Source organism: Drosophila elegans, unplaced genomic scaffold (assembly GCF_018152505.1).
Source record: "Drosophila elegans isolate 14027-0461.03 unplaced genomic scaffold, ASM1815250v1 contig_208, whole genome shotgun sequence".
Classification (NCBI taxonomy): domain Eukaryota; kingdom Metazoa; phylum Arthropoda; class Insecta; order Diptera; family Drosophilidae; genus Drosophila; species Drosophila elegans.
This window is the reverse complement of record NW_024545578.1, coordinates 17,962,254-17,986,598: the sequence shown is the minus strand read 5'-3', so window position 1 is coordinate 17,986,598 and position 24,345 is coordinate 17,962,254. Positions and strand designations below refer to the sequence as shown.

At 39.8% G+C, this 24,345-nt stretch overlaps 2 protein-coding genes across 7 annotated transcripts in view; one reads left to right on the top strand and one right to left on the bottom strand.

Moving 5' to 3' along the window:
- Positions 1 to 24,345, bottom strand: part of LOC108142501 (calcium uniporter protein, mitochondrial) — a 46,688-nt gene that overhangs the window by 7,920 nt on the left and 14,423 nt on the right. The window lies entirely within an intron of this gene.
- Positions 772 to 24,345, top strand: LOC108142500 (protein javelin). Its single transcript, XM_017266397.2, has 6 exons — positions 772 to 945; positions 14,839 to 15,356; positions 15,750 to 16,077; positions 18,282 to 21,915; positions 22,355 to 22,601; positions 22,988 to 24,345. Exons 1-6 carry the CDS (start codon positions 884 to 886, stop codon positions 23,872 to 23,874), a joined length of 5,676 nt encoding a protein of 1,891 aa, XP_017121886.1. The 5' UTR covers positions 772 to 883; the 3' UTR covers positions 23,875 to 24,345.

The following is a 24,345-nucleotide window of genomic DNA, read 5'->3' as shown; positions in this document are numbered from 1 at the left end:
TCTATAAAACCATTTTTGAAAAAAATAGAAATTGTTTACTCATAAAAATTTCAACAAAATCGACCAGAAATAACAAAACAACTTTTAAATGCGGATTCTTGGAAAACTAAACCACAAAGCTTTAGAAACCTGTAAGCAAAGTTATAGAATTAGAAGTGCTGGTTTTAAATCATTTTTCTACAAAGCCTTTTTTTTAAATTGAAAATTAGTTAGTTAATTAGTTAAATCGTCCAGAAAATTGACCGAAAACAACACTTCAAAATTTGAGAGCAGATTCTTTTATACTGTTTTTCAAAACAATGTTTTGATGTGCCAGCCTTGGGTCTTTAAGAACCAACCATCCAACCTTCGACATGGGTTTTCCTCTTTACCTTGGACTCTGGACGCACAGAGCGGAAATTGTGTTTTCCCCACAACACCGATTGCCTCAGTGTGTACGGTATGTAATTCCCAGGGCCGGTGGGAAAACAAGACAAGATTCCCAAGAACGCTTCGGTGAACTCTTTAAGCACTTCGCATGGCGACAACGAGGACATTGAGGCCGTCGAGTGGCGACATTTTGAGTGGGCCAAGTGACGTGTGGAGTCTGCAGGGTCCTTCTCTCTATCCGCCCACTTGGCTACTCATTAAACAGATAACGCCTCCGCCATATGCTGTTGCTTGCTCGTTTGTATTTTTTGAGGCATAGACCAAGTTTAATTAATTGCACAAACTTCACGCAATATTAAATGTCAAGTCATAGTTTTATTATCTTCCACTTGCAGGCTCTTTGCCAGACTACTTTATATTCGAGACCCATTGGATTGTCAACCTTCGAGTCCGGCACATTTTGCACGTCAAAATAGGCTCCGGACAGAGTCACAGCCTCTGCTATGGCGGCACGATGGGCAACGGATATTTTCGAACGTCACAAACGTCGTCGTCATCACGCCAGCGGGAAAAGCGGTAAGTGCCACCGAGTTTCATCATAACTACACTGAGAATACCAAAATTGTAGTCTGAAAATCTTAAAACCATTCATTTGACCAATATAATTTTTTTGTGAGATAAATAGTAGACCTAGTTTTAAATATTTAGCTAACAAAAAGTGAAAGTTATCACATTAAATAAAACACAAGCAATTTAGGAACACATTTAAATAAAGTGCAAATGAAAATTAAATTGAATCTTTGATTTATTAACTAATTTGTTGGTTCCCTTTAAAACATGTACGATTAATGCTGACACTTGTCGGTTTTTCCTTAAGACAAATGGATAAACATGCCATTAATTTGTTTTCCAAGTGTAGAGATTCGGTTCTGGGTCAAGTACCCTGGGGGAGGCTGAGCTAATAAAATATCCTTTGCGGACGTATGTGAAACTGATGGGAAGGGTTTCCTCGCAAGCCATAAAAGATGCTGGTGACCGACCCAGATCCCTGCCTCCTTATGGCTGTTTCTCTAATCAGCCTCAACTGGACATCAATATTTATGTCTTGTGGTTGAGGGGCTAACACATTTTGTGGGTGTGACAAATAGTTTTTCCAAGACAAAGGGGTTTAAAAGTCAGACAGTTAAGTTAGGCCTGACTTGGCAATTTTCTCATAAAGTTTACTGTTTAATGAAGTGAAGATTTGCTTAGAAAAGCTAAACCATAAAAGAGATAGATGAATAAATTGAAATTGTCAACAGTCAACAAGATTTTTAAGTGTTGATAGGATTCGCAGTAAAGTATCTAAATTTTCTTGCGGTAAAGCAAAATTGAAAAAAAAACATATTAAATGTTGAAAAACGAAGAGAAAAAAATTTAAGCGTGTTTTTTCTAAAACTGTTTATTAAAAATTCGTCAAAAGTTTTAGCCTTGGACGCAAAAAAAGGAATGGAAAATTATGTGGAAACTTTTTGGCTAACAAAAAATGGAAGATGCAAATTAATTCGTCGAGATTATTGCAATCATAATTAGTGACCTTTATTTTCGCGATGATTTTAAAATCGATTGGATTTGCAAATTTAATTGATGGGGCTGCAAAAACAAATAGAGCTGGATGTCCGACAGAAATAGAACGCTTGGTCAATTAATTAAATGGCCGCAACGCCAAATTGAGGCCGCAATTGAGAACGTGGCAAAAAGAACGGCAATTAAAATCGCCAACGGCGCCTACATGACAAGGATAAATACTGGAATAGATAGACGGGGCGTGGTCCAGCATGCATTCAGTCATTGTGGGTCCTTGGGGGGGGCGGTTAGTGTTGGGTCTTGGCTAGGGGGCGTGGCAGCTGCTCCCTGCTGACAGCTGTTGGCGCTGCTCAAATTCCAATCTGCCGCCATCGAAGCGGCGAGTGCATAAGCCCGAAACCTGACGAGGGTTGCCAGAAAGCAATTAAAATGGATTTTCATTCTTCTCCTTAAATGTGTGGGTTGCCCGATTTCGTTCCAGTTTATAAATATAAGCATTCTCAGCTAAAAATTTTCAATTAGTTTCCCGCAGTTAAAATTTCTATTGTTAATGAAAGTTTGTCTTTTTGGCGTTGATGCTCTTAGTAAATCAAAACTTTCTAATACGAAATTCGGACACATGTTCAAACTTAAAATAGATTTTGATTAACTTAGTTTTAGAAATTAAGTTTTTTTTATATTTTAGCTTGAAAAATGTTTGCTAGACTCACAAAACATTTTTCATTTTATAAATACTTTAAAAAAGTTATGTTTAACTTTAATAATACTTTAAAATGTTTGCTGTCTAGAATTTTTTCCCAATTTGAAACTCGAAATTGTACAAAACCAATTTAAAGTTTATATTGGTTTAAAGCTCATCTCGTTGTGTCGATTTTTGGCTGCTATCAGAAAACACGCACGAACAAAAGCTTTAGCCCCGGCGAAAAATTGAATTGTTCCCAGACGCAGCCGAAAAAGTCTTGTATTGTATTCATGTATTTTCCGCCAATAATTTGACGGCTTTGTTTCGCCTCCATTGCAAACCAAACGGACTAGCGGACAGGTAGACAGGCAGTCGCTTCATTTGCATATAGAATGCGTGCTTCGTGAGGCGATAATGTATCGACGGGCTTTTGGCAACTCGGGAATGGAAGATGGATGGAAGAAATGTGGGGAAATGGGTGGAAGTTTGTTACACAAAGATGTCAACAGCGATTCAATGACAATTTTTTGGCCACTGGGCCGGTATAAACAAATCGATTTATGCATACAGGACAGATGGGCACGGACATCTCAATGGAGGCATGGGTAAGGGATAAATGTTTTTACCCTCCCAAGCAATCCCAAGATTTAGTCACGTAACGTTGAAGCTCTACATTTTTATGGAAATTGCTATATAAAGAAATGTCTTTGTGTATGGACACTGAAGAAAAAGTACAATATAAACCTATTTAGAATTAAAAAATGGACAGTTTCAGAAAAAATTAACAAGCAAGTTGTAAGTTGTCTGGATAATATTTATATATAAATATTTTTGTTTTGTTTTTTTTTTTTAATTAAGAAAAACTTTCACATTATTTCGATATTTCTGATTTTAAGGCGATTATATTTTTAATGTTAAAGGCAGTTAATTTTTGTTAAAGATTTCCAAATTAATTGAGCATAAAATTTAAATTTAAATTCAAAAAGATATGTATTTCCGTTAGAATAAAGAAAAGTTCCCTTAAATAGAACCATAACACCTTGTTGTTCCTAGAATTTTTATCTCAATGTTCATAGGTGACGGATTTGTGTTGGTGTATTGTGCAAATGTTGTATGTGTTGGTGTCAGCATTACGAGTAAGGCATACTTCTCGTGTATTTTTTCTTTCTTGGCCTGCTAAGTGTTTTATTAAACTGTCAACTCACCTGTAAATAAAAAAGAGCAAAAAGGAGGAAAGATCGTTAGAAATGTTGTTAAGACTCAATAAATTTGTAAGCAAAAGTGAACAAATTAGATTGTCCGTCAGTGTGAGTGTTTCCCAAACCCATTGCATACTTCCGGGACACAAACTTTTTTTATGGACGTTCGATGTTCATTAAAAAAGTTTCAAGCACATTTCGGCATGCAAACCCCCAACTAGAAAATAAAGCAACAACAACCAGGACGATTGGTGGCTAACTTTCACAAAATTTAATTTGAAGGCATAAAAATAGTAGAAAATAACGAGCTGTGTGAAAGAGACAGAAAAAGGATAGCAGTATAGCCTCAAACAATTTACCAATTAGAATGTGAAAAAGTTTGTACATCTGCCGTCAATGTAGAGTATAAATTAATTGCACTTTTTCTCCTCCCGCAACGCCTGCGGCTTATGACGACGACTGACTGGCTGTATAATAAATATTTCACACTTAATTGCACAATTAAAATAAAAAGTTGAAAGGAGCATCGAGCAACGAGCCAAAGACGCTTAAATGAAGCGAAACGTGCCTAAAGAAAGAATGAGTGAGGACCCACAAATTGGCACAGAATGTGTGCAAATGATGGCAGCAGCAAAGCGGTGGAAACTTCTGGGAAATAAAGCAAGAGCTGAGACAATTTCCTCAAACGAGCAGAGACAGAAAAGCAGGAAAAGCGAGGAGCCCAGAAGCAGGCAACACAAAAGAGCCAGCCTACGTGTTTCGTGTGCACAGGCAAAAGGCGTAACGAGTGAATATCGCTTTCCCCACCCAGCTATTTGGCCTTTTTTTTACCCCTCGCCCATCAACTGTGAGATTGTCAGTGTCTGGCGGAGCGTATAACGTTTGCTCTCTGCTGTCTACATACTGTCTGATAAATTCAGCAGACTGCCTCTATTATCTGTCCGATTATCTCCTCAAGATTTCGCCTTGCAAATGCAATTGATTAATGCCATGCACAAATTGACAAGAGAACAGAATGAGCTACATTCTGCCAGGCCCAAGCTAATGTAATTTACCGAAGTGCCCGCAGTCGTTGGAGAAATGCCAGCAGTTGCGCATTTATTGTTTTCTGTTTATAACAAATTTTCAACCTTTCAATTACCTTTCATCGTTTGATATAAAAAATAGCAAAATAATTAATAACTGGTTATTGCTTATATATTGAATTAGTAGGTATATAAATTTATGCAAAATCATTTAGATCTCTTAAAAAGTTATACTGTTTTGATAAACGATCTTCGAAACGAAATATAGTAATGTCTACTTTTAGACCGACTCGAAATATTGTGTGGATCCGCTCCTGAACACTTTTTATTCATCAATCCATGTATCCACATCCATCGCATGACTGGCAGACGAATCAGTAGGTACACAGGTTTAACTCATACAATTTGCATATATATTCTGAGTATATAGACACTCTGCTTTCTATTAGTTTGACTTGCTTGCATTTTCCCGACTGAAAATAAATATTTACCATATTTTCATTTGATAACCCAAACAATAGGTTCGGCTTTGTATAATGCATCACAGAAAAAAAATATTTAAGCTGAATTCATTTTTAGTTTTAAACCGAGATTTTTAATTTAGCTTTTTTTGCATTTGTAAATCAATTTTAAAATATTCCTTAAGTAAACATTTAAGTATTTTTTTAATTGTAAGATAAGCAAGTTAGAACTAATAAATAATATTAAACTCAAAAAATCGAGAGCTACGATTTATTTAATTAGCACTTCTGAAACTACCGAATCCAAATTATTTAATTAATAAATTCAAACTTGTGAGGTTTTAGGTTCCCTTTTCAAACTAAAGTTTTCTCATTTCCAAGTGCGCTTGATATACTTGACGACCAATATTTGCCTTGACTTTGGAAACAGCCATCTGGTGCTCGGAATGGCCTAACAAGATGTCATAGTTTTTCCACAAAGCAGTGTGAGAATAATTCCGAATAAAGAACTTTTGCCATCCGCCCTGCATGAATGTATGCATGCTTGTTTGTGTGTGAAAACATCATAAACAAGTTTGCAATTTTCTCAAGACAAGGGGGAAATGCTAGAACAGGATGAGAGAATAACACAAAAACAAGGTACTAAGTTGGCTTTTATGCACTGCGAGGCTGTATAAAAAAAATGAAGGAGCAAAAAAATGGGGCGAACAGCATATGTTTTATTTATTGTTTGGCTGCACTTTCACAGCTCTTTTTAGCGTTTGCTTGTGACGCTTTGTTGCAGCTCCTCGCAACTTTAAAGGCTCCGAAATACACAAGTTAAGAAAACCAACAAAAGTCAAATTTGGAGTGAAAGCTGTCGGGGGAAAAGTCTTGAGGAGACAGGCAACGATTGCATCTCGGGGGTAAGAGATGGTTTTTTCAGACTTCAAGAGGTTCTGGCAACTCGTGACAAGCGCCCATGATTCGCTAAACACTGAGGATTTCAGCACTTTGGTAATATAAAATGCAGAAATGGTGCAAGAAGTTTTGCACCATTTGTCCCAATTTTAAAATTCTCATTTTCATTTCGTTGCACTTCAATATGTACTTTGAAATATTTACTCTCCTCTGTTTGACTTTGCTGTTTTTTTGCATTGCTTTTATTGCAAAAAAAAGAATTAAATAGAGGAAAAATAAGTATAAAGCAACTCCCAAAATAACGAAAGAAAAAAATGTATTAAGAGATGGTTGATTGGTCATTAATTAAGCTTTATATTTTTTCGTATTTAATAAAATATTCATTTATTACTATAAAATCCCTTCAATGAAAATTAAATTATTTAAGAGAATATTAAACCAATAAAAAGAATAAATGGGAAGTATTTAAATGAGACATCCTCTGCCAGGCTTAAAATCGATGGACAGATAGAAAAAACAAATTAGAGTTACAACTGAAAATTTGCATTATAAAGGGGGTTTTGGGTGATACGAACAACTGTCAATCGAACACGTTGCAAGTGCATTAGGAGCTTCTTCTTCTGCGTACTACTTGCCACTGCAAATTGGCCCAAATGCATTGTTGCCGTTGCTGTGTCTTCGCTTGCGAGACACGCAATTCACAATGGACTTCGTCTTGAAACACGTCTTCATATAAAGCGTTCCACTGGAGGATTTAATTTGATAGTGCCAGAGGGCAGAATGGGTGACGTGGTCGGACATAGCTCAAGTATAGTATGAAGCTTTCTAGTTGAAAGGATCAGCTGGGGTGCACAAGTGTAATTCGTATCAATTTATGCAGGACGTGATGCTGCCTCTGATGCTGGATAAATTGGCAGGAACGGAACTGTTCTGGGAGAGTAAACGAAAATCACTATATAGTAGGGGTAGAATGTGGGCAAAGAAATATGTTATCCCCGCGCGTAAATTACTTTTACCCAAACTAAGTCCATTAGAAAAGCAAGAGCTGAAACAAAATAAAGCCCTTACTTTTTAAACTTTGTTGAAGAAGAAAGCACTAAAAAACAAACGGATAACTCAATGGATAAATAATTTAAGAGTCATTATGGTTTGTTTTGGCTGGCTCAAGGTCTGTGTATTTATAGTGCCTATTTTTCTTGGCTTAAAAAACACTTCTTCAATATATTTCAAACCCCTTAGGGGTCCGTCTACAGGGATGGATATACAACGACCGTTCTTTCCGCTGCGAAGTTATAAAAAAGTCTTTTTATACTTGATATTTGTGCAATTGTTTTATTGACTTTTAAATCCCACTTTTTATTTCTGTAATGTAACACATTACTAGCTCAGCTTTCAAGGTTACGAACTGGTTACTAACAAAAGAATAGTAACGAAATATAACGAAGACTTCGTAAGAATACATTAAAACTCTCCCGCTAAACAAAAGCCCAATTAAAAATCATATTACTTCATCTGTGCAGCCATTCAACTCTTAGGACTTTTATTTACCAGTTCAGCTCAAGGGCCATTTAGAATATTTCCGAAAAACCATCTCCAGTCACACTTGACTTGTTTCATTACACACACGCTAAAAAGAGCCAGCAGTTTGCCGAAAAAAATATCGTATATTTATAAATAAAAATTCTTTTGTGGGCGCTGCACTCAGCATTGAAAAGGCTAGAAAAGAGCAAAAATTATTTCATTGGTTACGCTGGCTGAGCAGAAAGCTGGATAAGTGGAAAAATCGGAGGGAGTCAAAACAAAAGGCGACAAAACAGGAAGCTCATTCCCAGCATAAACCCCAATCAAAAGCCCGAGCCATGCGTGCATGGCAACCAATTCGACCACGTTGGAAAATGAAATAAAAGGGGGAAACTCGGCTGGCGACACATGCGTTACCAGCGGCCACATGTCACAACGTTAAAAAGTCATTTTGAGCTGGCCAAAACCAGGGAAAATTGACGGCGAGAGTTGGAGAGTGTTTCAGACCATTTGGGAGAAGTTTCTTGTGTCCGTGTCCACGGCATTTGCATCAATTTGACGGTTGCTCTTCGCTTCACTGCCTCAGTGCCTCACATCCTCACTGTTTCATTACTTCAATTGCTCAGAGTGGCAGCTAGCACACAGAAAAAATATATGTTCAATTCAATAATCTAAAAGTTTGTTTTACCTTTAAGGTTTTTATAAAATACTTTGCTTTATACAAACGATTAAATTTATTATTTTCACAATCAAAATATCAGTTTAAAACAATGTTAGAATTTTTTACATTTTTAAGTTTTTAAAGATAACTCTCTAGAGATCTTAAATCATTTGTAAATGTGCCTTAAATGTAGTGATTTTTTTTTTTGAGAATTAATGTATGATTTTGTTGCCTTAGAATCCAAACTTTTCTAAAATACCCGAGATATCATTCCACAAAAAACCACTTTGGTATGACAAAAATAAATTTGTGTAATTTATTTTTACTTTTTTTGATTCAGTGCACAGAGTGGGGCAATCTCTCGTTTTTGCTGCTTTATGATGAGCGCGTTGCTGGCATCCGCTCGAGTTACTTGATTTCAAGTGAGCAACGCATTTCCGCCGGTTTTGTTGTTGTACGGCGAGCAGTTTGCAGATTCAAGCCCGAATCTCGAATTTAAACTAGGTGACGGCGCTCTCCCCGATGACGAAATACAAAATACCTGCCAACATCAGCGGCGGCAAAGTCAAAAGTTCAACAACGAGTGAGTTAGGAGAGGAAGAGGGTTCGGTACTTGTGGCTCCATAGTTCACTTGAGTTCATTGCTGGGGCTCAAAAGCCAGAGCCGGGCCCAAAAGCCCATCAGTCGACCCCTTGCCATTGGGAACTTTTTGTTTTGCATTATTCACGAGCATTGCCACATGGTAGCACACAGTGGGTCGTGTGTGGGCTTGATGAGGAGGGAAAACTTTAAACAACATTTAGGAAAAGCAACTTGCGCTGAACAATAATACTTGCGGACGTTTTGGGAAATTGTTGTGGGGAAGAAATAATATACGAAAACTAAGCTTGAAGTTTAAGCTGAAGGATAAATATGAATAATTTATCAACAAATTTAAAAACCTATTTTTACTTTCTTAAGAGCTACATAAATATTTTGTTTTTAGTTTTATTTTGTTTGAAAGAAGAAGTTTTAAAAATAGCTTGGCACATAATTTTATATATGTATAGTAGTTAGAGTGTTATATTTTTTATTCAAAAATATTTTTATATAATGCAAATTTAAAATTACTTCCAAATTGTAATGGTAAACATTTTTCCCCAAAAAAAGTTTACAAATTGAGTTACTTTTTGAATAATTTTTGGTTTGTCACTGTTTTACCACAATGACTACCTCCCACCGTAATTTGGTCTTAACAGCTTATGCCACCGAGCTAAACATCACAAAAGAAACAGACCCAGCTCATTTGTTATTCAAAAGGCATCATCACCAGAGGAAGCTGGGAAAAAGAGTCGAAAAAAGAAAGGGTTTCCACGACCTTTCACCTTATGCCGCAGATCCCTCCGTGGGGATTACAAATTCGTATTTGATGGTGCGGCAATTGCAATTTTCGGGGCCAACACATCCAGACTCGATAATGAGAGCACTGCTTCGCTACTGGGTATTGGTTTAATTGGGCGCCAAATTACATTTCACTTTGCCATTGCGATTAAACGAGAAAATTTCATTAACTTTACGAACCCCGCCCCAGGTGGCCATAAAAGCAAACGTAAGCGGCTAAAAGTTTGAAACTCGAGATTCGAAATTGCTCCATTGTTGCTGCAGGCGAACAATAACAGAAGAATATGTATATATAAAAAGGGCGGGAGGCGGGGCAGCGTGCCACTGAAAAAGGTTAACAAAATAATAACAAACAAATGAGCAGTGCTAAGAAGACGTCGACAGCGCAGTAGCTGCGCAGTCGCCACCTGCTTCAAAAGCAGCGGCGCATGCGCTTTATATTTTTTAGCTTTTCAGTCAACGGCGAGACGTAAAAGCGGCAACAACCGAGAAAATCCGTGAAAAGCAAAAAAGCGGCTGTAAATTATATAGCAGTAGAGATAGCAAAAGCAAAATCACGCGCGTTTTTTTGTTTTTTCTCTTTCTTTTTTATTTATTGCTTTTTGGCCATTTCATGGACAATAAACTCATTTTGCATTAACCACAAAAATCAACAAACTGTGCAAAGGCGGCGCCATCAGTAGAAAGCATTCAACTGGGTTAAAATGGGATGTGGCAAAAAGCAAAGAAGATGAATGTTTATTTTCACAGTGAAGATGTGACCCACAAAACCCCAAGTAACATAAATATTTGCGATAAATGGAAGACAACGTCAACATCACCATTTGTACACCAGCACCCAGGAATCAATGCCTGGTCAATTTATCTTGATGCATTAATGATTTAAGGAATTCATTTGTCATTTGGGTAAGATTCTCTCGAGCGCAGTTTCGAAACATTAATTATTAATTGCGGTTAATCTGGAGATAAACTGGGAGATTAAATCAGCATATGTTTGAGTGGGTTTTTAATATAACATCTGCCTGGGTTAATGCTTTACCTCCTTTAATAAATTAACGTTTATGTTAATTTAAATCGATAGCCAGTCTTCTTATAAAAAAGAAAAGAAGTTACACAAAAATTTAATAATAATGTGCTTATAAAATTAACAAAAAATAGGGCATTTAAATTTAAAATGTAAGAATATTCCTAGCATATGAACAACTTTTTATTTTAATGAAACATTAATAAAATTAAATTATTTATAAATGTATCTATATTAATTTAAATCCGTCTTAAAATAAATTTGCTGCGAAATTCTCACACTGCTTAACAAATAAAACATAAATTATTTGAGTAAACTCCAAGAATCAGCCCAAACCAACATAGACATTTGTTATGTTGTTTGGAAACCATTAGTTTTGGTAAGATATACCCCTCAGCGAAATCTGCTTGAAGCGAACGATTCCACTTTAGATGATTGAGTGTCCTGCGACAAATGGGTAAACTCATTTGTCCACTCATTGACAGGGCCGGCAGCCAAGTTTTCGCTTAATTTATGTCCCCAGCCGCACTGAAAGAGGAGTTCGCGTGCAAAGGCTGAAATGCAATTTGCGGGCAACCGCAGCTACAGCAGCAGAAAATTGATTTAGCATTTATTTCCAACTCCCCTGACCTACAGTGACTTAAGCAACGATGTTGCGGCAAGCGAAAATTTTTGGAAAATGTCATCTGAAATGTCGCCGTCGGCGGCCCCATCTTCTTTCTGGCAACAATTTCGACAGGTTTTTGGGTACACTCGCAATGGATGAGCTGATTCGGATCGAGTCTTAAACAATACGCTCTGATTATTCCAGTTCTTTTATTTCATATTAATTCTATTTTGCACAATTGAAAACCTATTGTCTGGTCGTGTGAGAATGCCGATTCCAAATGATTTTATGTGTATATTTTCATTCGAGTTTATGCTCCGGTGGTTGTGTTTGGCTGATTTTCATGTAAATCGCTGTTTGGCGGTTTGCCGGTTTGCTTATTTTTCACCCAATAGATATCTGTGTTGGCGCTGTCATGCAAGTTTTGCCATAACCATTTTGGCACGAATGTGTTTATTTTACTGCAATTTCTTTTTTGTTGTGGTATAATTTAATTAGCTGCTCTTAAACATTTTAAAGACAACTACTTATTTGTTTCGAAATTGCCAGCTACAATATATTGTTTTTTTGAGCTGTGCTAAATAATTTGTAGAGTTTTAATTAGCCTTTTTTTCTCTTTATTTATTTAAAACCTCTATGGCTAGGTGTTTGTTTTAATTTTACAAAACAGCGCGTTGAAAGTCGTTTGCTAATAGCACGAAAATCGCATTTAGCTTTTTCCGCCGTTTTTTTTTTCATTTTTGCCCTTGGGCAGATGTTCTAGAAAAGTGAGAAATTTAATGCGGCGCGTGTCACAATAAAATCAAGTTTGAAACGAAACAAAAAGCAAACACGTGACTGGAAAGCCAAACTGAATTTGTAATTTTTATTTGTGCGAAAACAGAGAAACAGAGTGGCATTATGCCAGAATGTTTATAAACTCCGCTGTCAGTCATAAAATGGCATTAAAAGCAATTAGCAAGTTGCTTAGAATTCTGCGCCGAGCGAACATATTGCCCGGGGTAATTTAAATCCGGAACTCTTGAGGCCAAACAATTGGAAGGAAACGAAAGCGGAAAAACAGCACTCGACGCGTATAAATTAAAAATAAAAGCAGTGAGAAATTATCGTTTGAAACAATTATTCTAAGGAACACGCAACTTAGCAATTTGCGGTGGCATACCAAACAGTGTTGACATACGCCTAATTAAGTTTTAAGTGAAATACAAAAAAAAAACGTGCTACAAAATGGCTAAAGCCACAGTGAAAAAGAGCATTCACATTAACCTTTGACCCCTCAAAAGAATGTGTTTATGTGTGTGTGTGTGAGCCCACAAATGTAGGCAAGCCAAAAACGTAATGGAACCGGCAATAGAGCAGGGTAAATGAGGCCAGGCCGATGCTAAGCATTTGGCAGGAGAGAACCGCTTCAGCACTTTCTGGTTCTTTATTTTTATTTTATTTTATGTCATCTGCTCGGTCCATAAACTCAGGCGCCGCTGCGAAATGTTGTTGGAGCAAGAACAAACGGCAGGAGAGCCGACTGCAGTCGCCAGGATGGCGCCTCTTTATCCTCCCGACAAGGCCTGAATTCCCCCACAGTTAAACATTAGTTGGCAACATTTGCAATTGTAATGACTCGCATCTAAAATGCAACCATTCGGTAAAATGTGTTGAGCTGGCATTCCCACCTTCTCCACCCAAACTTTTCAAAGGACACACAGTCGTCGAGACAGCTGCAATTAACACAAAAACTAAGGCAGCGGGCTCATGGCAATTGCCACCACAAGCTCTGAACTTTGGGCATTGGAAACGATTTCGTTGGATGCAAATTAGGCGGAGATTAAAGAAAAAGTTCTCCAAAGCTTGACCATCAAAAATTTTGTCACAGGTTTAAAACTTTCTGAAATAGTAAAATTGTTATTGAGTTTTGCTGGCGCTCTCATAAAGATTTCAAAACTTTTTAACTATTTTTCGTGTTATAAATATCTTTGAAAGGGCGTCGTTAGGCATTTTTATTTGAGTTTCTTAAAAGTTTTGCATATAATAAAAATTGAGTTTTGATATTATTTTTAATTGGCAGAAATCAAATTGAATTGGTTTGCTCTGTCCTGAAAGTAATGTTATTTTGAGTAGCTTAAGTACAAATTAAAAATAAATTTTGGTTTAGTGAGAGGAACTTTAACTATTTTGGGAACTGCTAGAATAACTATATATTAAAGCAGTCTTTAAAAATATATTTGAAAATGCATATAAGCAGAATGAATAAACAGTAATAACTTCAAAAACTTTTCATTTTAAGAATTGCCGACAAACATGAAACTATCCTTGACAGATATTACATTTCCATTTTGACTAAAATCAAACTCATAAATAATAATATAAAAAACCATAACAAATTTATGACAACCCAGAAGAACACAGAAACTCATTATTACAAATCTATGGCTAGTCAAGTATCTGAATAACATTGATCAGCAATAACTCAAAACCAAGCAGAATTCCCCTAACCGACCAAAGTATGGCAGCAATTTTCGCAATCAATCTGCCAATCGCTGGCAGACGTTTTCCATTTACAGATGGCAAATAGCTTTTCTGCCTTTTCCGGCTGTTCACACTGCGAAAAGCCAAAGTCACAAATGGCGCACTTCTCACGCTTCATTTGACAGCTCAGGTAAAAAAGCTGCTGGCTAAGCAATTTTTCCACAATCAGTCAAGGCTGCAGCCACCCACATACGGCAAATGGCGGTAAGCAAATAGTCCTTTGGCTTAAACGCTTCGAAGAACAAACTTTTTCTGTTCTCGTTGCCTCGTAAAATTGTTTAACTTGTATAGTGGAGACAAACTGGGAGTCGTCTACGTTCAAGTTTCGCTCGAATGAATGATTGCGATGCCAGTCGGCGGGAGTAAACTAGTTTTTACGACTCCAAAATAACCATTGGGGATTAATTTAACTGGCGGACAGGCCGCAATGGCTTATAAAATCGAGGAATTGTCCTTATGTGTTCCAGAGATCACTTTGCTCGAAATGAACTGAATTTCAACGTCTAAAGCTGAGCAAAAAAATTGGTCTATAAAACGGTTTTAGGCAGAAAAACATTGGTCAACAAATATTGAACAAACCTAAACTATCTGAATCTAATAGTTGTGAGACACACTCTATCAATGCTTTACAAAGTTTTCTTTGTCTACTTTAAATAATTGTGGGTTGTTAGAAATACATTCTTATTAGTAAACTAAATATAGTAATTAATTGTCGTGTCCATTGAACCATTATAAACAAATTTATTAAAGCAAATATAAAACATAAATAGCATATAAATGTTTTAGAAAATTTAAAATGATTTTATAATTTGTAACAGTATAACCCAAAAGTTATTTATAGCCAAGAATAAAGCTTAGCAAACAATATAAATTTAATCACACATGTAACAACTTAATTTTACGCACTTATCCTTCGCAGGGGCAAGGACAGCTATAGCTACCAGCACAACTACGTGGATCGGGTGCGTTTAGAGGACACCACTGGCCTGCACCACCACAACAGTCACCAACAAGCCACCCACGATCCGAGGTGTCCGCAGTTGAGAGCCGCTGGCTGGAGGCATACGCACAAATCGGTGTCCCATCTCGACTTGGCCACCAGCTGTCATGATGCAGCTGGGACTGGCTTAGGTCGCTACTCGCAGCACCAGCTGCTCCACCACAACCGCAGCCAGGCGAACCACCAGCAGCAGCAGCAGCAGCAGGACCATCACCATCTGCACCCCCATCCCCACTCGCACTCCCACCACCCACACGCCCAGCCCCACTGGACGCAGTGTCGGGTGGGCGGGGCCGGAAGCGGAAACGGTCAGCTGAGGAACGCCCGATCCCTGGACTATACGCAGCTCGAGCGGGACGAGAACGCCTTGGACATCGCCGAGTTCTACTGGCGGTTCGATGCGGAAGCTCCGCTAGACCAAGTCGATAGCTACGCGGGTGAGTGGCGGCCTTCGGGCGGATTGGAACCACTCGGCCATGTCGTGTATTGGAATTATGGAACCTAGATCAAACTTCATAGAGATATCACAGATAATTGAATTGTCTTGTTAATTACCATGACAATAAGAATTTCATATGATATGAGCATCTCAATTTTAAGCTTATACCTACAATCTCAATCTTCTTTTAAATATTAAAAATAATTGGCTTCTAATATCACAATTCTATATGTAAACCTTAGAGCTTTGAAATTGTATAAATTTTAAAACTAAAGTGCTTTGTTTAATAAAAGCCCTACAAGTTTGAAATAAAATTCCGAAATCTAATGAAGAAATATCTCTATAAATTCCAAGTAATTTGTAACACTTTTTCAATGTTTCTGACTTTCAGTTCTTCCAATTACCGATAACTTTGAGCCCTCGGCAGCGGCTTTAAAGGTTGTAGGTTCGGGAGAAACCACCACAGCCAGCACCACCACAATCTCCGGCAAAGCGAATGGTGGTGCAACAACCACCGTAACCACTGCTGCTGCAAACGCTCTGCTCGACATTTTGGGCAGCGAGTCGTGCAGCTTAAGGAGATCGCGCAGCTTGGCCGTAATACGTGAGGAGACGTTTAGCGACCTGCAAATTGGATCGGCAAACAGCAGTCGCCGCCGATCGCAGCTAATACCCCGTGCCCGGCTCGTTAATCGCGGATTTTTCCGCGAATCGCCCCGGTAAGTGAGTCACAAACACTGCCCTACATAAAAACAAGTTGGAAAAAATAACAGATTTTCATTACTTCTTAAAATATTTTAAGAAACAACATAAATGGGAATGATCAAAATGTTTAAAAATAATGTTTATAAATGTTGCCATATTTTAGGGCTTTAAATAGACATCAGTTGAATTCTTTCAAATTCTTTTAAATGACTATTTGCTTTCTAAGTTTTTTTTAAATTATAGATTTTTTGGGTTGTTATTAGTTTTATTAACAATAATACAATAATACAGAGTAAACAAGCAGAGTTTTTTGTACAAATACATGGTCTAAACAGTATACAAAGTAAAACCCTTTATAAACTTTTTTAAATCTTAAAAATTTAGTGTTTTAGATCTTAGTTTTTTTCGGAGCTATTGTTCAGCAATTATATTATATTTTCTTTAAGAGTTAAAAAACACTCGGTAACCTGTCTAAAACTTAAAGTTTTTGAAGAGCAGTACAAAACTAGCAACATACAAATTCTTTAAGCAGAACCGCGAGATTTGTTTTGCTCTCGAGTGTTTAAAGTCCGGCCATCACGCATACGCCGCGTAAACACCGGGCAATTCGAGCTGGATCTGGTCGTGCCAGTCGTCAGTCGTTGAGCGACGCTCGCCGCAAACTCAACAGGTCTCGGCATAATTTTCAGTTTAAACAATCCCCGAGCCTCCGGCCAAATTGCTGCGGTCGGTTTGTTGTCGCTGTTTCATTTTCCGTTTGTGATGGTGGTGGTTTTGCTGGTTTGTGTGGGATTTTTTTTTGTTTGACTCTGACGCCCGGTCATGGTCATTATCCGAGGTCATTGTTGCATTAAGCGCTGCTACATAACCAAAGTGCCGGTGACTGCGGTTTGTCGATTTAACCTAACCCTGATTGGTGACAACTGCAAAGTCCAAACGATCAAACAGTTAATCGCGTTACATAAGAACATTTCGTTTTTATGAGCAGTAAAGGTTTATTGCGGAGTCTGGTTTTTCATTTGGTATTTTTTGCCAGTTATTTCTGCTTCACTTGTTTAATTAAAATTGCGAAAAGTTTGTTGTTTGTCAATTGTTTGGACAGCTGCATGTATAGGTTTGTGCAGGGCAACGTGACAGTGAGTTGTAAAAGCTTTTAGCTATGCGCTACTCATTCCGCCATTAGCACACACATTATCCTGCGCTTTCTGACAATGGCAGCTGCATTGCCATGGCTCTCGGAAACCCATCCTTCCTGCTCCGTCGCACTCTGTCCTCGGTTTTTATTTAATTTGCCGCAAATCGTCGCGTCAAGTGGCTGGGTAAACTGACAAACCACCCGCTCAAGTGCGTTGTGCAGCTGAAACGGATCCGGTGCAACGGGGAAAATGACAACCCATTCAGCTCAACTTTGATGCGGGTTAATAGGGCTTTTAGTGAGTGCTCTCTATTAGAGGGTTTCCAGACTGAAATAGTCAAATCTGAGCTCGCATGAAATCAATAATACTAATTAATTCGTGAATTGAATCGGAACGTTATGAGACAGTTTATTAATTTATTTAATACAGCAGTAATAAAGATATAAGGTGATTTATAGACAATAGTCGTATATTCGTAGAATTTTATCAAAAATCAAACGAATAAGAAGTACAGCATTTCTTTAGTTGTCAATACCAAACGTGTTATATTGGTTTCAAAGCGAAACAGTAGTTAACTTAAGTGATGTTTTCCTCTGTTCTTTATTGAAGCTTTATTTATCCTTATGTTACTAGTATTAACTATAGTTTCACAATCTCTTTGAACGGTTTTTGATTTACTACTGCTACATTCTGTAAAGCCCTACCTTCGTCACCCATTTGACACATTTAATTTCATGTTTGCCTCCCCAACTCTATCAATCACGTGTCGCAAGCTTTCTTATTTTGCTGCAGTTGAATGCCCATTTGAATGACAAACAAACAAGAACCCACTTTTGACTGCCTGACATTCTCAGTTTGGTTTCTGTTTGTTTATCTGATTTGTGTGGATTGATTGATTGATTGAGACATCACATGACTGAAAGCATTGCAATTGAGGGTCTTTGAACGAGGCCATAAAAGTGGGAGATGTGCAGGCAGGCAGTCATCATGCCATTAGATGTAATTTAGTTATGATAGGCCAAATGCAAAACAATGGCATAATTAACGAGCCCATCCTCCCGTTTTGATTCTCCCACCCGCAGATTGAACGGCAAACCGAATCAGGCGACCTTGGTGGATGAGCAGTCAGCGGATCAGTCGGCGGATGACGCCCAGAGCCAGAGAAGTAACTCGGGCACTTGCGATTCGCATCAGCAGCAGCAGCTACAACAGCAGCAACAGCAGCAACATCAACAGCAGCAGCAGCAGCAACATCAGCGACATAGCCGAGAATCGCGTGACTTTGATGTCTACTACGATAATCTGAAACGCTTGGACGCCTTGGCTTTGAATCTGAGTGAGCAACTGCATCCTTGGCACAACGACAAGAGCGACTTGGAGAGCTTGAACTCGGACTATTTCAAAAACTCTCTGCACCAAAATCACCTGGATCAACAGCAACCATCTTCCCTGGAATTTGACGCCATCGAACAAGTGGCGGTTAGCTTACTAAAAGAAAGACCCAGGATTTATCAGTCTAGGAGGCAGCAACAGCACAGAAGTCTTCACCACTCCAACTGCCTACAACGTCACCTGGATACAGGAGGCGAATCCTGTCCGGAGCACAGTCAAAGCAGTGTTTTCCCAGAGACCACCACCAGCAATTCGGACGATCAAACGGATAGTCCTTCGCTTTCGGAACAGGAATACGATTTATCACACATCGAGGAGATCTACCAGCAGGGCGGCAATCACGTGGAGGAGAGTTACGAGTTGATAAGTCTTACGACCACCACAAGGACACGTTTCGAGAGTAGCGAGGAGGGTGGAGAAGAGGAGGAGGGCGGAGAAGAGGTTGTGGAAGATCCGACCACGCCCACAGAACCACAAACCAGCGATAGTGATAGCACTTTAAGGCCAAATCACACCGATCCGTTGGAAAAACTGATAGCCTACGATTCGGTGTATCTCTCATCGGAAGACAGCTCAGATTGCACATTAATTGGCGAAAGCTGCGAGTCCTTTGAGCAGAGAACTTTCACCAGTTGTGGGGAAAGTGGAGAGTTGGAAACCCGCAGCTTGCTGCATATTTCCATAGAGGATACGGTTTATGAACCGCAGGCTAAGCAACACAAAAAGGGCGTTAATCAAGAGGATCAATCCACACCACTCTTAGCCACAACAGCCAAAGTTGAAGCACAGATATTCACACAGGTTTTGAAAGTGGAACACACACCCAAGCCCAAAATCCTTGCAGTGGTGGAAAAACGTAAGCTCAAACAGGAGGAAGTCAAGCAGCAAGCGCCGGAACTAAAGCGTCAGGCCACCGACTCCTTCATAGTTACTGCCAGCAAATCCAATCTCACAGAGAATCAATACCATAGCCTGCCGGATGTTAATATAGGAGTGAGTCTCAAGGCTTGCGAGAACATAGACAAGGAGCTCAGATCATCCTACAACCAACAAAGGCAGCAGCAACGCAAAGAGACCAAAAAGGAACAGCCGGTGACCCGGGCGGAGACCTACGATTCCATTAGACGTTTTGGACGTGCCCATCAAAAGGCCCGGCAAAGGGAGCACCAGGAAAGGGAACGAGAACGGGAAAGGGAAGCATCAGCCGCTCTACAGGAAAAGGATAAGGAACGGGAAAAGGAAAAACCAAAGATAAACAAGGAAGTTTTAGCACAGGAGCGGAAAATTGAAGTGAAAGAAACGTCAAAGACTCAAGTTTTAATCGAGGAGAAGCAGGAGGAAGTAGCAGAGCAAGAGGAGGAACCACTGCCACCACCACCGCCCCCTTTCTCGGAGTATTCCCTACCGGAGGACTCTCCGGCGGAAGTAGAGCGGGAGGAGGACATCTATCTATCTGTATCTATTTCACAACCGGAACAACCGAAGGAGGCGCCCGTCATTGAGGTGGCCAATTTCAGCAAGCTAATCGAGCGAAGGGCCCAGGAAATCCGCGAACGACAGGAGCAAATTAAACCATCCTTCCACATCATTGTCACCGACGCCCAGAACAACATCATCCAAAAGGAGGCCATTGAGGAGGAGAACAAGGAACCCAGACAACAGAGGATTAGCCCCAATTCCAACACGAAAACATACTCAAATTCAAACTCAACTTGTAATCCCATTCAGCGTCCCCACCTCCGTCGCTCTGTGAGTTCTTCGAGTGGCAAACCGCTGGAACATCGCATTCTCAGCACTGGTGCTCCAATTTACAAGGCCCGACCTGTCAAGGTTCTACCCTCCTCCAGCAGCGATTCGAGCTTTTCGCGGGGCAAAATGTCGCGACCCCAAATTCTGCATGTCGTCGATGGCCGTGGAGGAGTGGCGCCCGGAGGGGCTGGCGGCACGCTGCGCAGGAGGAGCAGTGCCAGGAGCATTGCCAGCACAATTAGCTCGGCAGCAGGAGGTGAGGCGGCTAATGAATATCTGCAAAAAGTGGATGCAGTTAGATGCTACTGGAACAAGCTAGCAGGAAATGAACCAGAAGCACTGAAAACAGAGCCGACGAAGTCGACAAACGAAAACCAGTCAGGCATTCACTTCCAGTTGGGTGGAGAGACCACAACCCAATCTTTGGATAAATCCCCACCAGTTGGCAATGATTTCTACAGCATGATGCCGCATCCCTCCATAGAAATTGTGGAATTGGGTGAGGGCGCTCAAAAGGCCACCATTGTGAAGGCTGCTCCGGAACAGGATGAGGACCAGGATGAGGATCAAGACCAGTTCGATCACATAAGGTACAAAGTGCTGAAGTCTCAGCAGCTGATACGCAACAATTTCCTCTCGACAAGAAACAAAAAAGAGGCCCAGTTCGACGGTTTGATTCAGTATCTGCAGGAGTACAGTTTCCAGGAGCTGCTGAGCAATAACAATGTGGTTATAGTGGAGCCTGTGAGGACTAAGATTGAACGACCTTTACAGGTGGGCATAAATGGGGGCAACACGACTACAACTGTTCCACCGCCAAAACCTCCTAGGGTAGTAAATGCCTCGGGCTCTCAGCCACGGAAAACTCGGCAGAGACAAACTGGCGGCGCCGCTGCCAAAAGACATTTCTTCTACCAACCTGTAAGGGTAAACCGAGAACTCTACGAGGATGAGTTACCAGATCCTGACACAGTGCGCAATGTTCGTCGCTTCTTCGAGCAGAATGTCCTGCCAACGCCTGGTCAGGGACTCCTGGTGCAGTCCCAGCAAAAGTTTGGTGGTTCCGCCTGTCAACTGAGTCCCAAATCGAGAAGAGCACGGGGCTACCGATACCTGACCATCGATACCAGTTACGGAGGAGCTGGCGAGGAGCAGCCCAAGGGAATGGAACTGCTGGAGGAGCACAAGGCCAAGCACTGGGACAATGCCAGTCTATCGAGTGGCATTTCCAGCGGTGATTTAAGTTCTCCCTGCGGGGAATATCATCACCAGGAATCGCCAGTAATGGCCTGCAAGGATGTCCATGTTCAGGACGTTGTCAGGCGGCACAATAGCAATGCTGCCAATGCGAAGGCACGATCTAAATTTGCCAACCGACGCACCTGGTGCATGGGCACAGGTCACGGCGGAGTGGGAGCAAATGAATCCCTTTACCGGCAAATTTATGAAAATAATTTGGGACATTCTGAGCAGCAGGAGAATGACGAACATTTGGAGGAGGAGGACGATGAACAGGATGACCAGTACGAGGACGATGTGGAGCAGGATATGTGCGAGAACTATTACGTCAGCAATGTGAGTACACAGAAAAATAAACATAGAGGCTACAAATTATTATCAATACATAATTTAATCTTATTAATACATACTTTAGAAAGTCTTATTACATTCATGATAATTATAGCTTTTTATTGTTTTTAATCTGATAATTTACAAGTCAAACACTATAATTAGTCAGAATCGTTTATTAGATTAACATACTTTTATTAAGCTTATGTAAGGATTAACAATTAAAAGGAACTTTAATTTTGAGAATTAATATTAAAATATAATTTATATGAAGTTTTAAGATTAATTAATTTAAATTCACTCATTTAATTTTGGGTGCGTAGGCCTTATTATTTTTTTTTTCCTGTATGGCCTTGAGGGTGCGGCCCTTTTGCGTGTGGCTTTATGGACCATTAGCCTTTGATGTGAGTCTGTCAACTAATCTTTTCCCTTTTTTTTCCTTTAGGACGTGCTGGCCAAGATAAGGGAGTGCGGCTCAAGTGTCACCTACTACGGAGGACGGGTCCTGGACAAGACCGCAACCAGCAACACAGCCCCGCCCACGAAAACCACTCAGCCAATGACGGGGAGTGGAACCCGCAGCCGAGTTCGCCAAATAGAGGCCTGCAATGTGTGCCTGCCCAGCGAGAGATGCGAACATCGATTGCAAACCAAACAATCGGCAGCAGAACAGCAGCATGACTCCTATCAAGGTGGGTAATGAGAATTGTCCCTGCCAAAGCCAAAACCATTCCCATAATTACGACATACACAAAGAAAAAATGTAATAAGAAACATAAATTGGTTATAAAAAAAAAATTATATAAAAGACAAGTACAAATACGTCTTGACATCAAAATACTAAAATATTGTATGTGACGTATTTTAAAAGCCGAACTATTTTGTTCCTATTAAAAAGTACATACAATAACATCATTTTCAAACATCCCTATAGAACATTTTGCAAAAAACTTATATTCATCACGTAAATATTTTCATAACTTCAACCTAGTAAATTTATGACGAACATGAAAACCATTAAGAAAAAAAAAATGATAGTATGAAACTAAAAATGATTATTGTTTTTTCCCCTGTGCAGGCATAAAATTTAAGCTGGTCAAGTCCAACAGCTGCAGCAGTCGACTCGAGTTGGCCGGAACTGGAGAAGATGAGGTCAACGCCGACAGCGAAGTTGTTCGAAAAATGGTTCATCACTTCGAGGCGAATCAGACAACGACAGGCATTGATGGCCAACTGACCATCAACAGCCAGAGTCAGATAACGTTGGCCAAGGAGCCGGAGGAGGTCCCGCGACGCCAAGTGACAGTAAATAATCACATCAATGTGCTTGGGGACATGCCCGAGGAGCTCGAGAGGGCTGAAAACTTTAATGGCCAGCCGGAGAATGGTTATGGTGCGGATATATTGCCCACATACGAAAGTCAAGCCATGAACATACGCCTCGATGTGCCTACTGAGGGCAAGAGCATCCTGCAAGCTGCTGCCAGCAAAGTTTGTCGAAATAAAAACGTGGACTTGGCCTACACGTTGGTTAAGACAACCACAAATCCTCCCAAGGGCAGGCCCATCGAAGCTCCGCGCCAGAAAATTGGAAAACAACATCGCGAAGTGGAGGAAATTGGAGAAATGACTGCCGTGACAAAGACTGTCAAGCTGACAAAGGCCCCATCACAAGTCATAGTGCCTGCAGATTGTCACAGTCAGGCTTCGATAGCTACAACAGCACCGATTCCCGAGCGTCGACTGAGCAACGCCAGCAGTAGTAACTCTGCGGTGGACAAGACCGTGGTTCGTCACTATGTGGCCAATGATAAAAGCATCTATGAGCGGCGCAAGTACGATGAGATAGAGTTCGAGGAGTTTGAGGTTTACGATCCCAGCAAGGAACCACCTCAAGTGGAGGAAAGTCCCGAGAAAATACCCACAGATGCAGAGCTCTACGACAGCTTGGATGACAAAATGTGAACGAAAACCAATGCTCAAACCAATTACAAACAGCAACGACTACTTCTTGGGGTTTTGGGTAAAAGCGTTAATCATACCATACATCTACATCGGTAGACTAATTTAGCTTTACAGGTAAAGCCAAAAGATTATACCATAAACTATCCAAAGTATATAATATATTATTATTTAAATTTAATTTGCAATACAAAATTTGTTCACCTGTACATTATAAATTTATGCTTAAATAAATATGCAATTTATTTAACGAGCTGTGACTGCCGTCGACTAATTATTCATTATGCATTTAATTTACAGAAGCCTATGGGCAGCTCTCACTGCCTTATTGCTAAAACTATCTATCACGTTTCTGTGTGCAGATAAACGGGAGACCACAACAGCCAATAATTGGTTAAACTAATCTTAAATTAACCCATAATTTATTGACATTTATGATTAAAAGCATTTATGATTAGAAAGGGGAGGGGAATT

Bases quoted from the DNA above. Each gene is read 5' to 3' on its own strand.
- LOC108142500 (XM_017266397.2), top strand. From the start codon at position 884: ATGGGCAACGGATATTTTCGAACGTCACAAACGTCGTCGTCATCACGC. The intron at 16,078-18,281 runs GTAAGTGAGTCA...TCCCACCCGCAG, and splicing joins TTTTTCCGCGAATCGCCCCG to ATTGAACGGCAAACCGAATC. The intron at 22,602-22,987 runs GTGGGTAATGAG...TCCCCTGTGCAG, and splicing joins GCAGCATGACTCCTATCAAG to GCATAAAATTTAAGCTGGTC.